Raw genomic sequence first — 16,475 nt, forward strand, 5'->3', positions numbered from 1 at the left:
ATCATAGTTCGATGTTCTCTGGTAGCTAAGGGTGGCACAAAGAAGAGCCATTAAGTGTCATCCTTGCCTAGAAATATCAACCTGGCGTGTCAAACGAGGATACTGCACGAATTTGACAACACAAACATGGAACCAAATCGAGATGTACGTGACACGGGCCACCAAGAGAAACTTCATGAGAGGGCACAGATGGCGAGATTGCACGCAACAAATGGACAAAAATCCCTACTGACAGCTGCGGCGACGAACTCCCCCCCCCCCTCCCCTTATACTGTGCCTCGGAATAGTGAAACTACTGAGTGTGTCAGTGAACAGTGATTATACGCTTCTTAGTCCAATGCATATACGTGTGTTTCTGTCAGAGAAACTCTGACTCGTGTGTTTTGCAGGAGTTCGATTTATTGGTGTTTATTAGACTGACTCTTGTATTTTGCAGGTGTACTATTTATTGTTTTCTTTAGACTTTGACTCTTGTATTTTGCAGGTGTTTTATTTATTGGTGTTTGTTTTTTAGACGTTGACTATTGTACTTTCAGAGCTGTTTTATTTCTCAATGTTTGTTTGTGTGTGATGCATTAGATTTGTGATACACTCCTGGAAATTGAAATAAGAACACCGTGAATTCATTGTCCCAGGAAGGGGAAACTGTATTGACACATTCCTGGGGTCAGATACATCACATGATCACACTGACAGAACCACAGGCACATAGACACAGGCAACAGAGCATGCACAATGTCGGCACTAGTACAGTGTATATCCACCTTTCGCAGCAATGCAGGCTGCTATTCTCCCATGGAGACGATCGTAGAGATGCTGGATGTAGTCCTGTGGAACGGCTTGCCATGCCATTTCCACCTGGCGCCTCAGTTGGACCAGCGTTCGTGCTGGACGTGCAGACCGTGTGAGACGACGCTTCATCCAGTCCCAAACATGCTCAATGGGGGACAGATCCGGAGATCTTGCTGGCCAGGGTAGTTGACTTACACCTTCTAGAGCACGTTGGGTGGCACGGGATACATGCGGACGTGCATTGTCCTGTTGGAACAGCAAGTTCCCTTGCCGGTCTAGGAATGGTAGAAAGATGGGTTCGATGACGGTTTGGATGTACCGTGCACTATTCAGTGTCCCCTCGACGATCACCAGTGGTGTACGGCCAGTGTAGGAGATCGCTCCCCACACCATGATGCCGGGTGTTGGCCCTGTGTGCCTCGGTCGTATGCAGTCCTGATTGTGGCGCTCACCTGCACGGCGCCAAACACGCATACGACCATCATTGGCACCAAGGCAGAAGCGACTCTCATCGCTGAAGACGACACGTCGCCATTCGTCCCTTCATTCACGCCTGTCGCGACACCACTGGAGGCGGGCTGCACGATGTTGGGGCGTGAGCGGAAGACGGCCTAACGGTGTGCGGGGCCGTAGCCCAGCTTCATGGAGACGGTTGCGAATGGTCCTCGCCGATACCCCAGGAGCAACAGTGTCCTTAATTTGCTGGGAAGTGGCGGTGCGGTCCCCTACGGCACTGCGTAGGATCCTACGGTCTTGGCGTGCATCCGTGCGTCGCTGCGGTCCGGTCCCAGGTCGACGGGCACGTGCACCTTCCGCCGACCACTGGCGACAACATCGATGTACTGTGGAGACCTCACGCCCCACGTGTTGAGCAATTCGGCGGTACGTCCACCCGGCCTCCCGCTTGCCCACTATACGCCCTCGCTCAAAGTCCGTCAACTGCACATACGGTTCACGTCCACGCTGTCGCGGCATGCTACCAGTGTTAAAGACTGCGATGGAGCTCCGTATGCCACGGCAAACTGGCTGACACTGACGGCGGCGGTGCACAAATGCTGCGCAGCTAGCGCCATTCGACGGCCAACACCGCGGTTCCTGGTGTGTCCGCTGTGCCGTGCGTGTGATCATTGCTTGTACAGCCCTCTCGCAGTGTCCGGAGCAAGTATGGTGGGTCTGACACACCGGTGTCAATGTGTTCTTTTTTCCATTTCCAGGAGTGTATTTTGTTTCGTAGATTCATTCCTGTGGCACTGCTTCGCTTATCAGTCAGATAGCTATTTATGCTCATTGGACTGTGATCGATTAGCCTTTTCATGGGGCATATTTATAGTGAGGAACCCCTTAAGGGTAACAATCACATAATTAAGTCTAGTTTCAGTATAATGACACAGTGATCATTGTTTGTTAACTAACTGAAAGATAGTAGAGTGATTAAATTAGTGCCACAAAGTTATTTTAATTCTACAAGTTATTAGTTGTATAAGATATAGAAGTTTTTTGTGATAACCACTTTGTAAAACGTGTTTTTTTCTTTTATCACTTTTTTTGCTTTTGCGGATTGTGCATTGTAATGTTCTGCTTTATAATACTGATGTTATTTTCATGTTCTTTTTTAATTGCTGTGGCACCTTTGCTATTTTCATAAATTTTACTTGTTAATAAACAGTCATAAATTTTCCTGTGATCAGTTGGCTCTTGCAATGAGCATATACTGGTGAACTCCATAAGGGTACCAACCAGAAATTGTTTTCATATTAATGACACAGGAACCATTGTTTTTACTTGCTGACCGAATTAGGTCTACACTATCTTTTAAATAGGTGTCACAGATTGTTTTTTTCTCTTTGAAATTGGTAGATTCTAAAGATGTGTTGAAATTATTGTGTTTTAGCAAGTAGCTGGTGACCTTTTGCCTTTTCTTTACATTTTTGGTTTAAGTTGGGTGTGAGAAGCCTGCTTGGGAATGTCCTAGCATGGCCAGAAAATTCCCTGCACAGTCTTTTCCCGGAGCGTTGGGGTGGTGAAGCTTTGACAATGCCAGCCACTCGTGCTGGCGAAATGTCAGTAAACTCATTAGATGAACGTCGGCCGAAGAACCCGAGACAGAAGCCAATAGGCAGTTTGTCAAAAGCTGTTTGTCAAAAGCTGTTCACTTGAATACATGCACACATTTGAAACAGTTTTTCTAAAGCCCTTATGACAGACCACATATTAACACGTAGTTCCATTTACAACAACCGTTGTATACAGTAAGACCAATCGGCATGCATCCGACAGCATGCGTCTTAAATGTTCCAAAACGACGCTCTTAGGAACCGGATTTTCCGGTGCTCATACCTGGGGTTCTATAGGTGATAAAATGTAAGGTTTTGAATAGCTCTTAGGCTAGGGACAATTTGTATAGCCAACAGAAGAATCGTCTTACTGTCACTATATTACAGTACAGGGTCAAAGTATGAATATTACACACTTCTTCCCGCTTAGGCAAATGGAGCAAATCGGTTGGTTCTTTTTACATTTGATGGGACTTATGGTGGCACCATTAGTTCATGCGTGGTCTCGAATATCTATGAAAATTTTCATAATAACTTTACCGTTTCCAAGATACAGTGGTTGAAAACTACCCTGCTTTTACACCTAAAATCCTGTATGAGGCGAAATCTAAATAATAAATAGCCGCAGAAAATTGCTCAAATTTTAACGGTGCATTTTTAGGCACTTATATAGAAGAGGCATCTCCTCGTTTCCGAAAATCTTTATTGACTACACCTCAAGAACTTGGTTACCAGAACTCAGCCGCGGATTCCGAGACGGCTATGCACTGTAAATGGATGTAATTTTTACAATATATTCCTAAGATCCCTATCTCGAACAATCTTGAAAATTTTCTTCATATCTTTCCGAAATACAGAGTCTGAAAGTTATCCTGCCTGTACATGTAAAATCCGGTTTGAGGCGAAAACGTAGCACGGAGAAATTGCTTCTATCGGAGCACAAAAAATGCGAACATGTTCCTTTTTATTTAAAAGATTCTGACTGAAAAGTGGGGTGCCAACTGCCTCATTCTACCTTCGTTAGCACCTTATAATTTTTTCCAAAAATTTTGGCATAGGAACATATTCTCGCTTTTGTATGCTGATATATAAGAAGACAAAGGGAGAGGCAAAGTAACTGAAAAGTAATAAATACTGGAAGATAGTGGACAGTGGTTGTGTTATAGAAAGAGCGAAGGAGACGATGGCAGTATGGGAGAAAGAGAGGGACACAGTGGCAGTGGAACGTAGTGGACAATGAAACAATAGTGTTAGGGAAAGAGTGAAGGAGACAGTGTCGGAGGGAGGGGGGGGGGGAAGAGGGGGGGAATAAAGAGAAAGTAGAGGTGGGTGAGAACCAGTGATAATCAGAGCAGAATATATGACAATGAAAACGAGGTAGGGAGAGACATTAGTATGCCAAAATTTTTGAGAAAATGTTGAAGGTTTTGAGGACGGTAGACTGAGGCAGCTGGTACCCCACTTTTCCCAGTCTAAGTCTTAAATAAACAGCACCATATCTGCATTTTTTGTGCTCCGATAGCAGCATTTTCCGCTGGTAGGAAATACTTTGTTGTATAGGCCTATCTGCTTGTTGCATATAACAATGGAGCCTGAGATAACAGCCTCACATTGCGATGTTTACACAACGATAGCTGGTGTCGGGCACAGTGTCTTTCAAAATCAGTATATTTGTCGGATACTTAGACAAAAAGTTTCAACGCTAACGTTAACAAGCGTTGTCACAGTACTTTTCTTTTCAAGAGTTTTGGAATGCCACTAAAAATCATAAATCGTTTCATTAAAAAAATCTCTACTTGCTTCAATAACTTAGTTGAGAAAAGATTCAAGTGTGCTAATCATACAACAAAATTACGTTCCTCTCTGAGAACTGTAATTTCCCAAAACCTTTGATCAATATATTGAACCGTCTCACGTGACGCATCCTCTATGCAAGACGTTGTCTGTCGGTGGGCGTGTGTTGAAAAGTACACGATATGGTGGATTCTTTCTGCCAGTAAGGTACAATTCAGACTGGCGATGGTATCTGCGTGTACGCGAAATATTTTCGTGGGATGAAGCGGGGGCCCTGTTGTGCCTTAACCATCACTTTCATGTCAACGATTCTTGGACCAGGTGGCAAATCACATGGAAGAACTTCCTTTTGTCATGGTCTTGAGAGCTTTCTCTCTCTCTCTCTCTCTCGCTCGCTCTCTCTCCCCAACACTATCGCTATCTCATTAAATTGCTCGTGAATATATATATAAGTAACTTTAGACGAGAAAACAGGCACAGTCAGATATACAGATTGACGAACGCTCCACATTCCATTAAAGGATGATAATCTAGCTAATTTCTCCACTTAAGGCGTAATAAACTTGATATAAGACAAGATAAAATTTTCTGATGATCTCATTGTCGACAAGACGTTAGCCCTCACGAAACAGGAAAGAATCAAACTTCTAGATCAAAAGAAAGTAGCGGTGTTGAGACTTACTTTTCTTTTTCCGCATAGAACAATTACGCAGAACGAAAATTGCCGGCAGCCCAGCTAATCAGCAGGAGCGTCAGTGTCACATTCCCTGTCGCTTAAGGGCATCGTTTGGGTTAAAACCGTGTGCCTCGAACCATAATTTTTCGTGGCAGCGCGTCTAAAAATGCATTGCAATTTGTGAAGCCTTTCTGGCTATCACGCAAACTGTATGAGTGGAAAAATATAACTCACTATTTGGAACACTCGAGAGGGTTGGGGGAAGAGACCAAACAGCGAGGTCATCGGTCTCATCGGATTAGGGAAGGATGGGGAAGGAAGTTGGCCGTGCCCTTTCAAAGCAACCATCCCAGCATTTGCCTGGAGCGATTTAGGGAAATCACAGAAAACCTAAATCAGGATGGCCGGACGCGGGATTGAACCGTCGTCCTCCCGAATGCGAGTCCAGTGTGCTACCACTGCGCCACCTCGCTCGGTCCCACTCGTGAGGATCCGAAAAGAAAATAAATGCGAGAAGTTATTCATTACACTCAAGGGAATCGGAGAAGAAAATCTCTTACAGTAGAAAAATCATTCTGGTAATAGAAACTTCCGATGTGCTTCTGTACTTTTCATGGAAATAAAGGATAAAAATAAATGACTTTTAATTTTGATATTTATTTATGTACTAAGTTATACTCCATGTGGATCGGTTTTCGTCGTTCCTCCCACACAATAGAAAGATGGAAGTCTGAGAAATTAAATATAGATTATCGCTCTAAATAAAATTGTTTCTGCTCTTCATAGTTCGTTTATTATTTTGGAAACGGTTACCAAATACACAAGATATCCGAGGACGAGTCATTTCAGTGAAGGAGGTGTGTGTCAGACGGAACAGATATGATGTCAAAGGCAGACAGTTATAAAAAAATGGTTCAGCTTTATGAAATTAAGTTTAAAAATAAATCGAGGTAAATTGTATTGGTGGCGGGTTGTCAAGAGTATGGTACCAAGTTGTCAAGAGTGTGACATACTTTCACGTTTCGTATTCTTTTATTGTGCGTATACGCTCTTGTGGGCGTAGTAAAAGACTAGGAGATATAACAGTAAGTGATAAAACACAATCCTGTAGTTTTAAATAGTAAATTTTCTGCCAGGAACAAATCTCATAACAAAATATGTATGATTTTATTGACCACTGATGATTCCTAGTACGAATAGGTGAAACTTGTTTGGTTAAAAGCAAGGTAAATATTCAGTTACATTAGACAAATAACATTTATCCTTATATACCTCATAAACATAAAAAGGTAGCATCTGAGGAAAAATGTTAGCAAGCGTTAGCAATAATGTATGAAGTGTTAGTTACCGATATCTGACCGACTGTCACAATCAGTAGATATAGTGGAAGCAGGAGACAGTGCCAGGCCACAAACAATCTGTTCTTAGGACCTCTCTTGCATTACAGATACCAAATAGTTCTGTAGATGATACCTTACACAAAAGTGTACTGTTCCATAAGATGTCGTTGTTGTGATCTTCAATCCGAAGACTGATTTTATGGAGCTCTCGACGCTACTCTATCCTATCCAAACCTCTTTATATCCAAAGAACTACTGCAACCTACATCCATTTCAACATGCTTACTGTATTAGTTGCTTGATCTCCCTCTGCAGTTGTTACGCCGCATCCCACTTCTTTCCAGAAGTAAACTCAGGATTTATTGATGACTCTGAATGTATCCTATCAACCGATGCCATCTTCTAGTCAATTTGGGCCACAAATTTCTTTTCACCCCCAATTCTATTCAGTACCTCATCATTAGTCACGTGATCTACCCATCTAAACTTCAACATTCTTCTGTAGCGCCATATTTCAAGAGCTTTCGTTCTCTTCTTTTCTAAACTGCTTAAACAAATTTCTCTTCTTTCGAAACGTTTTTCTTGCCATTGCCAGTGTACATTTTATGTCCCCTCTGTTTCGGCGATCATCAGTTATTTTACTGCCCAAATAGCAAAACTCATCAACTACTTCTAGTGTCTCATTTTCTAATCTAATCCCATCAGCATCGCCTAATTTAATTCGACTACATTCCATAGTCGTTATTTTACTTTTGTTAATGTTCTTTTTGTATCCTCCTTTCGAGATACTGTCCATTCCGTTCAACTGCTCTTCCAAGTCCTTCCTGTCTCCAACCTCAATGTTTTTTTCTTGTCCATGGACTTTAATGCCTTCTCCTAATTTTTCTTAGTTTTTTTTTACTTGTTGAACGTACAGACTGAAAAACATTGGGGATAAGGTTTGCCTTTCTTTAACCTATATTCTAAGATAAGTAGTAGCGTCAGTATATAGTTCCAACATATCTCTGGCACCCGAACTGATATTGCCGAGGTCAGCGTATATCAGTGTTTCCATTTTTCTGTAAATAATTCATGTCAGTATTTTGCAACCATGGCTTATCAAACTGATGGTTCCGTAAAATTCGGCCGGCCGCTGTGGCCGATCGGTTCTAGGCGCTTCACTCCGGAACCGCGCTGTTGCTACGGTCGCAGGTTCGAATCCTGCCTCGGGCATGGATGTGTGATGTCCTTAGATTAGTTAGGTTTAAGTAGTTCTAAGTCTAGGGGACTGATGACCTCAGATGTTAAGTCCCATAGTGCTTGGAGCTATTTGATTTTCGGTAAAATTCACACCTACCAGCACCTAATTTCTTTCCTGGAAATGTATTACAGTTTAAAATCAGGTTCCGAAATCTCTGTCTAACCATTATATAATAAATCTGAACTTTTTGGTGTCTCAAGGTATTTTCCACGTATGCAGTCCTCTTTCATGATTCTTCAACGTGGTGTTAGCAATGACTAAATTATGCTACGTAACAGGCGGCATCACCTTTCATTCCTTTTTAACAGTCCAAATTTTCCTATTATTTTTCTTTCTCTTCGAAATACATTCCCCCATGACAATTAAATTTTCCTCTCCCTTAATTGTCTGAATAATTTCTTTTATCTCATCAAGCGTGCGAAGTTCTGTCCGAGCTTCGTCCTACATCATCTTCATGTTTCGTTACAGCTATTCAGACAAAATGCTATCCTATAACAAAGGTGATAATTGTTATCGGAACTAACCTTCATTTTTCGCACCAACCGACCTGTCATGTTTGGGGTGTACCGACGTAAGGTGCACATTTGGTATCCAGGCACCCTTTGGAATTTGGTACAGAATATCAGAGGTAACCCAAAAGTAAATATCTGTTATCTTCCTTTCACATGACAATATTTGTCCTGTTACTTTTCTCCTTGGAATACATCTACTCATCTCTTTTTCATTTTGAGATGGTTAGTTGTTTACTGTTCGAAGAACGCCGTGATTTATCGCTAAGATCTGCATATAAAGTTTCCTTATTCAACAAATAGTTTCGTGCCGCAGACCATCATGGGATTCATGAAAACATTTAAAACATCATACTAGGGCCTAAAATCAATGGCGTCAGATAATAAAGTCCGTGAATTCATCGCTGTTGTCAAACAGTAAGAAATTACGTCGTCAGTCATACAAATGTGCTAAACACTGCACTCATTCGTAAACAAGTAAACCGAAATGGTTCAAATGGCTCTGAGCACTATGGGACTTAACATCTGTGGTCATCAGTCCCCTAGAACGTAGAACTACTTAAACCTAACTAACCTAAGGACATCACACACATCCATGCCCGAGGCAGGATTCGAACCTGCGACCGTAGTAGTCACGCGATTCCGGACTGAGCGCCTGAACCGCTAGACCACCGCGAACAAGTAAACCGTTAAAATAACATGACTGTTAATATAACATGAATGAGTGCACCATTTTGCACATTTTTTACCATTTGAGAACAGCGACAAATTCATGGATTTTATTTTTTGACGATACTAATTTTATCGCTTTGTGTGATGATATTAATATTTTTATGATCCTGATGGTAGACAGTGGATCGAACTGGTTTCTCAATCAAGTATTTCCATGAGCAGCTTTTGGCGGTAAATCAGACGTTCTTCAAATATTGGGAGCTGTGGGGTACCACATTCTTAAAATGTTTATTGTTCCTCAGATGCTTGAATGGGACTGAGGATTTATTTTTGAACTAGACAGTGAACTTTCTCATTGGAGTTTGAAAGATCATATCGTTCAGCAGACGATTTTTCGTTGTGATGGTCCGAAAATTTTGTTTTCGCGCTCTCCCATGATAACCTCATTAGATGTGTCGGAAATATTAAGTAAAATATCTTGAAAATTCTTCTACTTGGTCCTGAAAATCTTAACGATCACTTTATACAATAGTTTCATTCAAAATTCTTTGACATTCAGTATCCACAGTTATTGTATTGAACTCCCTTGCACTGTAGACTAATGCACGGACTACAAGTGAATTTTGATTCTGTGGGTCATGTGCTGCCGAAGGATAACAGGAGGAAGTTTTTCATGTTTACTATTAAACCCGATGACATATTCAACACTTTTGTATAATCTCTATCATGTACACCGCAAATACTAATGATTTGTGTAGGCTGGGTAAAATTTTCAGACATTTTCTTATCTTTTGTCAACATTTATCTGGTTTCTATTTACATTGAACAGCCAAAGGAACTGGCACACCTGCCTAATATCGTGTAGGGCCCCCGGGAGCACTCAGGAGTGCAGCAACACGACATGCTATGGACTCGACTGAAGTCTGAAGTAGTGCTGGAGGGATCTGACACCCTGAATCTTGCAGGGCTGTCCATAAATCCGTAAGAGTACGACGGGGTGGAGATCTCTTCTGAGCAGCACGTTGCAAGGCATCCCAGATATGTTCAATAATGTTCATGCCTGGGGAGTTCGGTAGCCAGCGGAAGTGTTTAAACTCAGAAGAGTGTTCCTGGAGCCACTCTGTAACATTTCTGGACGTGTGGAGTGTCGCATGGTACTGCTGGAATTGCCCAAGTCCGTCGGAATGCACAGCGGACATGAATGGATGCAGGTGATCAGACAGGGTGCTTACGTACGTATCAACTGTCAGAGTCGTATCTAGATGTATCAGGGGTCCCATATTACTCCAATTGCACACGTCTCACGCCATTACAGAGCCTCCACCAGCTTGAACAGTGTCCTGCCGACATGCAGGGCCCATGTATTTATGAGGTTGTCTCCATACCCGTACACGTCCATCCGCTCGATACAATTTGAAACGAGACTTGTCCGACCAGACAACGTATCTCTAGTAACCAGTAGTCCAATGTCAGTGTTGACGGGCCCAGGCGGGTCGTAAGGCTTTGTGTCGTGCAGTCAACAATGGTACACGAGTGGGCCTTCGGCTCAGAAAGCCCATATCAATGATGTTCCGTTGAATGGTGCGCACAATGACACTTGTTTGATGGCCCGGCATTGAAATCTACAGCAATTTGCGGGAGGGTTGCACTTCTGTCACGTTAAACGATTCTCTTCAGTCGTCGTTGGTCCTGTTCTGCCCGATATTTTTCCGGCCGTAGCGATGTCGGAGATTTGATGTTTTGCCGGATTCCTGATATTCATAGTACAGTCATGAAATAATCGTACGGGAAAATCCCCACTTCATTGGAGATGCTGTGTCCTATAGCTCGTGCGCCGACTATAACACCACGTTCGAACTCACTTAAATTTTGATGACGGGCCATTGTAGTAGCAGTAACCGATCTAACAACTGCGCTAGACTGTTGTCTTATATAGGCGTTGCCGACCGCAGCGCCGAATTTTGCCTGTTTACATGTCTCTGTATTTGAATACGAATGCCTATATCAGTTTCTTTGGCGCTTCAGTGTACATAATTATCAGTTTCATAGACAGAACATTTTGTTAAAGTCTGAGATGCCTTTCAATATCAGTTTGTCGTACGCACATTTCCGTCACTTTAATTCGAATTAAAGCTTTATTTCCATTTCAAAAGGCTTGAGAACCAAGATGTTAATTTTTTAAGCTTATCTATTGAACAAAAGGCTATATAATGAACATAGCATTAATTTGTGCTTAACAATAGCTCTGTAGTCAGTTTTCTGTGCTCTATTAAGGTAATATTCAGGCTGTCATACATAGAACTACAATTTTCCTATTGTTGTTATAAAGGTGTCGAATTGATGTCATTATTGTCCTGTCAATTGCCCTGTTAGGTCGCCAGAAGGGAAACATATACTTGTCTGTTCGACTAATACAACGTTCAAGGACGTCAGGCAATAGAACAATCGTATTAAAAACTATAATTCTTTTGTGAAGTGAGCAAAGACAGATATGAAGCTGAGTCCGCAGACATAATTCGTGTGGCCGTAGCTTTTGGCATTGTTGGCAGCAGCGCACTACGAAAGGCGTGTCATGCTTGGGATACTCACCGCTGAAGGCGTGGACGAGCCGGTGGTAGCGGTCGACGGCCAGCCGTACCAGTGACGTCACGTTCGACGCCTCCTCGCATTCTCCGTCGCAGAACAGGGCCGCCAGCGTCCCCGTTTTCAGCCTTCAAAGAAGAGGAATACTATTTCAGTCAATGTCGTCAAGGCTGTAGAAATTTCTCTATGCTTTGCAGTTTAGCATGCGTTATAGAACACTATGAAAACTCGTATCGTATGCAAAACAGCAGTGCAGTCGTCAATCGATTTCCTGCTCCAAAAATTGCGATTGGGATGAACCAAGTTAACAAAGGAAACATTAAAATTTTGAAATAAGCTGATCACACTAATAACGTTGATGTTTAATGACATCAAAGTTGATTTCATAATTGAAAATGTAGATAATGTAAGCCGTTGTATTCTAAGTACATCCTTAGACTAAAACTTCATAGTAATAACAGATTACAACTTAACAGTAAATCTGGCAAAAGTGATGGACTAGGTAGTCCTCAGTTGCACCTATCATGTTTCTACGCAGTTATCAGATTGTCTCGTGGTACTGAGTATAAGAATCGTCGCATTTACAGTTAATAGATGACATTAATGACAAGTAAACAACTTATACAAAAGTAGTGGACAGTAAAATACAATGAAAAGCACTGTCATCACTACAGTACCAATGCGAAAAGCCAAATTTTGTAATATTAGTGAGCTATAGTATTCTTTAGTTGTCGGGGAAAGAGAAACTGAGATGCAATAAATTAGTGTTGTAAGATATATAAAAAACAATCACACTTGTCGGTAAGTCCTTTACATGTTTTGCTTAAATGATAATAATTTTATTTATTTTATTTTACACCTCCAGTTCCGTAGGATCAAATTGCAGAGCAAATTTCCAAGGTCATGGAACGTGTAAGCACACGAAATTACTATAGAAAAGTAATGATAGATAAAATAAAATATCTATGAATCCAGAGAAACGACAAGCCATAATTTTAAGTAAACGCAATCAACAATATAACACAGGAATCAGCTTAAGGAACCCGAATAGGAGTGACCCATGAGCAAACTCTTCAATTTGGATTTGAAAGCGTCTGGATTACTGCTAAGATTTTTGAATTCTTGTGGTAGCTTATTGAAAAGCAGATTGTATTTATGCCTAGTATTAACTGAGTCAAAGCTGCAAATTCTTGGAAATAAACTAATATTGTTAACAAGAAATCACAGTAAAGAATATATATATTGAGAGGCCAATATCAGAATACCCAGACTAATGAACAGGGGTCGACATGAGGTTCACGAAATTACACTACTTATTGCCAGAAACGCCCCTTTACGAGCCAAAAATTAGGTTTGAGAATGGGACGAGTTACCCCGAAATATAATACCATACGTCATAAGCGAATGAAAATAAGCAAAGTAGACTACTTTTCGTATCGAACTATCACTTACTTCAGATAGCGTTCTAACAGTAAAAATGACAGTAATCAGTCTTTGAACAAGATCCTGAACGTGGCATTTCCACGACAGTTGACTATCTATCTGAACACCTAGAAATTTGAACTGTTCAGTTTCACTAATCATATGCCAATTAAAACGTCAGGTTTTGGGGAATTGTGTGTTAGAAACTGCAAGAATTGAGTCTCGCTGTGATTTACTGCTAGTTTATGGTCTACAAGCCATGACCTTATGTCTTGAACATCACTGTCTGAAACAGTGCCACCGTTCCACACAACATCCTTTACTATCAAGCTAGTGTCATCAGCAAACAAAAATATTTTACAATCATGTGTAGTACTTGAAGGCATATCATTTTTATAAATAAGGAACAAGAGTGGCCCCAGCACTGATCCTTGGGGCACCTTCCACTTGATCGTGCCCCACTCGGACCTCACATCACAGCCATTCTCAATACTATGGAGAGTGATCTCTTGCTGTCTTTTATTAAAGCAAGAGGTGAACCGGTTGTGAGCTACTCCCCGTATTCCATAATTATTCATTTATTATTCGATATTTAAAACAAATATCAGTAGTGCAACAGGTAACGTAAAATAATTTCACTGCTCTTGAATGGAGATAACTATTCTTATATCTTTCAAAGCGAAATGCGATACTGTTCCGCAGAAATAAGAATTTCTGTGACAACCGAGATTTTTGATATTTAGAATGCTGATCACACATTAAATCACCTGGGGGATTTCTCTGAAGCTGTATTAATTTTTGATTATCTAGAAACTCATATTAGAATCGCGACGTATTGATGTCACTGAAGATAACTCTTAAGTATGCAAATATTTGAGAATTAGCTTTAACTACTTTTCAGCTGTATGAAAAGTATGAGTTGTACTCTGTTAATTCGTTGTGTCCAGTAATTTACTATTACTATTAACTGAATAACTTTTGGTAGTGCCTGCAGAATGTGACTATAATATTAAATAAGAAATACTTTGCTAATTTTCTGCACTATTATGTTTATCTGATGACGAACTGGCTTTCGGCGTCTTAGGCCATTTTCAGGTGACAACTTTTACATTAATCTAACTATTACCATAATTTATATTTTATTGAAGAAAGTTCATCAAATGCCGATATTTTGCCTTCTATTGGCTTACACGTACTTCAACGTAAAATCTCTATCTTCAGGGATGAAATATTTCATTCAGGGTTTCCATCATCAACTGGTAAAGCAGCTACATCTGTATTTTATGGATATCTGCTTCCCTCCTAAGGATATTGTAGATAAAGACGATGCACAAAAACTTAAGAGCGGTTTCAATGCTTCATTCATATCGTGCAAGAACTGGATATGAGAATATGTTGTATGGAAAAGAGAGGAAAATCATCACAGACAAAAAGTGACGCAGATTTGCGTAAAATGATGTGCATGATTCATCATGCCATGACGGAGTCCATCAATTAAATATCTGATGAATGGAAATAAAACTTAAGCTGTGAGATAGATAATGGTCAATAATACACTGAAGTACAGGCAGTTGGCGGACTTTCATTAATAAAGAAACAAACAGGAATTCGTTAATAGTATTTAACGAAAATTTTACTTTCAGTTAGCGGTGACACAACTTTAACTGGATATTTATTTTATTTGCAAAAATTCCTCTCACTGATCGAGGAAACGAACAGTGTAAGAAATTTGTAACCAAGCATTGTTGACGAGTGTCAGCGATTGATGCGCCTGGCACATATGCAACACATTTCACGTGTCATTGTTGGTAGCAGCACTTGGGAATCACTGCAGGCGAAGGGACTAGCTGTTCCATTGAGAAGTAACAACATAATATGCTCCTCAGTATGCGAAGGAAAGTGGCGAATCGTTGACATAATCGCCTTGAACTCGGCATATTGGGCTGCACCAAAGTCATCATTGACAGCGGCGGGGCGGAGAGGGTTATGATTGCAGTACTGTAATGCAGTTTTTCTAGTGCTAGAACGCAGCAGTTTGCTGTTTGCTCAGTGCGGATCCTAAACAAAAGTACATGTGTGACGGAACTAGTGTGTAAGAGACATTAACAACACCGTCTTCATATACAAGAAATGAAAATGTGACGAGCATGCGCCGAATAATCGAAATCAGATGAAAAAAATCAAGTACGAAATGTAAACATTTTCTTTTGTTCCTTCTTTTAAGGTATGAAGTCACCAAGCAGCTGTTTACTCAGTAAGGCGTATTTCAGGGCGGTCATCAAATTGCCCCACGTCAGTGGGATGGAGTGCTAGTCGCTTCCGTTTACAAAAAGAGGTGACAGAATGTCCGTCTCTTCCAGGTCACAAGAGCATATTTTAAGCTAGAACATTATGAGATTCATGGAGCAAAGGGATTATAAAAAGTCAGCGCGGGTTAAGGAAAAACCACTCGTGTGAAACACAGCTTGCTTTATTCATAGACGATATTTTGCATGTAGTCAATATGATTCCAAAAAAATGATTCAAATGGCTCTGAGCACTATGGGACTTAACTTCTGAGGTCATCAGTCCCCTAGAACTTAGAACTACTTAAACCTAACTAATCTAAGGACATCACACACATCCATGCCCGAGGCAGGATTCGAAACTGCGACCGTAGCGCCTAGAAGCGCTCGGCCACTCCGGCCGGCAATATGATTCCATCTTCTTAGTATTGTTAAAGGCGTTAGAAGCTGTAATTCATTGTTAACTAGTAACCAATGCAGATAAACAATTTATCAAATAGGGTACGTGGCACTAGATGATTCGGTTGTTGTTCTTGGCAGAAATACGACACTGTTTATGTGAAACTCTGTTGGATAAATCTTGAGGATCAGTCTTTGCCGAATACCGTGTAATAGTTCTATTGTTATCATAGTGTACATCACGTGGGGATCAAGAGAAAAAATAAGAGAGATCAGGCTGGATGCAGAGACATACAGACACTCGCTTTTCTCTTACTTAATATGTGAATGTAATACGACAGAAAAGGGACTTCAGAAAGTGAATTACACTTTATTGTGACAGGCCAAGTAGCTTTTATTGAATGCTGCATTACACTTCAAAGTGACACAGATACCTGACGCTACTTTGCAACGTAGTCATCGAGTCTCTGTAAAAAACAATCGGAAATTTCTACCAATCGTTCAGTTCCTCAACAATAGAAAGCCGCTCTTTGATCACGTAGCCATTCTAGAACAGCTGTGTAAACATTCTCATCGTCAGAAAAACTGCGATTGCTGCGAATTGGCTCCTCGACTGCCTGGGTATTGTCGACTGTAGTCGGTGTCGATGGTCTTCCTTCCCGATCAGCATTACCCACATCACTGCGGCCTTAGTGAAATTGCTGGTAGC

General features: G+C 41.1%; 1 protein-coding gene across 2 annotated transcripts in view; it reads right to left on the minus strand.

Moving 5' to 3' along the window:
* The window catches only part of LOC126470325 (elongation of very long chain fatty acids protein AAEL008004-like), a 355,626-nt gene that overhangs the window by 91,576 nt on the left and 247,575 nt on the right, over window positions 1-16,475 (minus strand). For both annotated transcript variants that reach the window (XM_050098108.1, XM_050098107.1), the window contains exon 3: window positions 11,667-11,788. In XM_050098108.1, coding sequence (XP_049954065.1) covers window positions 11,667-11,788 — 122 coding nt within the window. The remainder of the gene's footprint in view (window positions 1-11,666; window positions 11,789-16,475) is intronic.

Source organism: Schistocerca serialis, chromosome 3 (assembly GCF_023864345.2).
Source record: "Schistocerca serialis cubense isolate TAMUIC-IGC-003099 chromosome 3, iqSchSeri2.2, whole genome shotgun sequence".
Lineage (NCBI taxonomy): Eukaryota > Metazoa > Arthropoda > Insecta > Orthoptera > Acrididae > Schistocerca > Schistocerca serialis.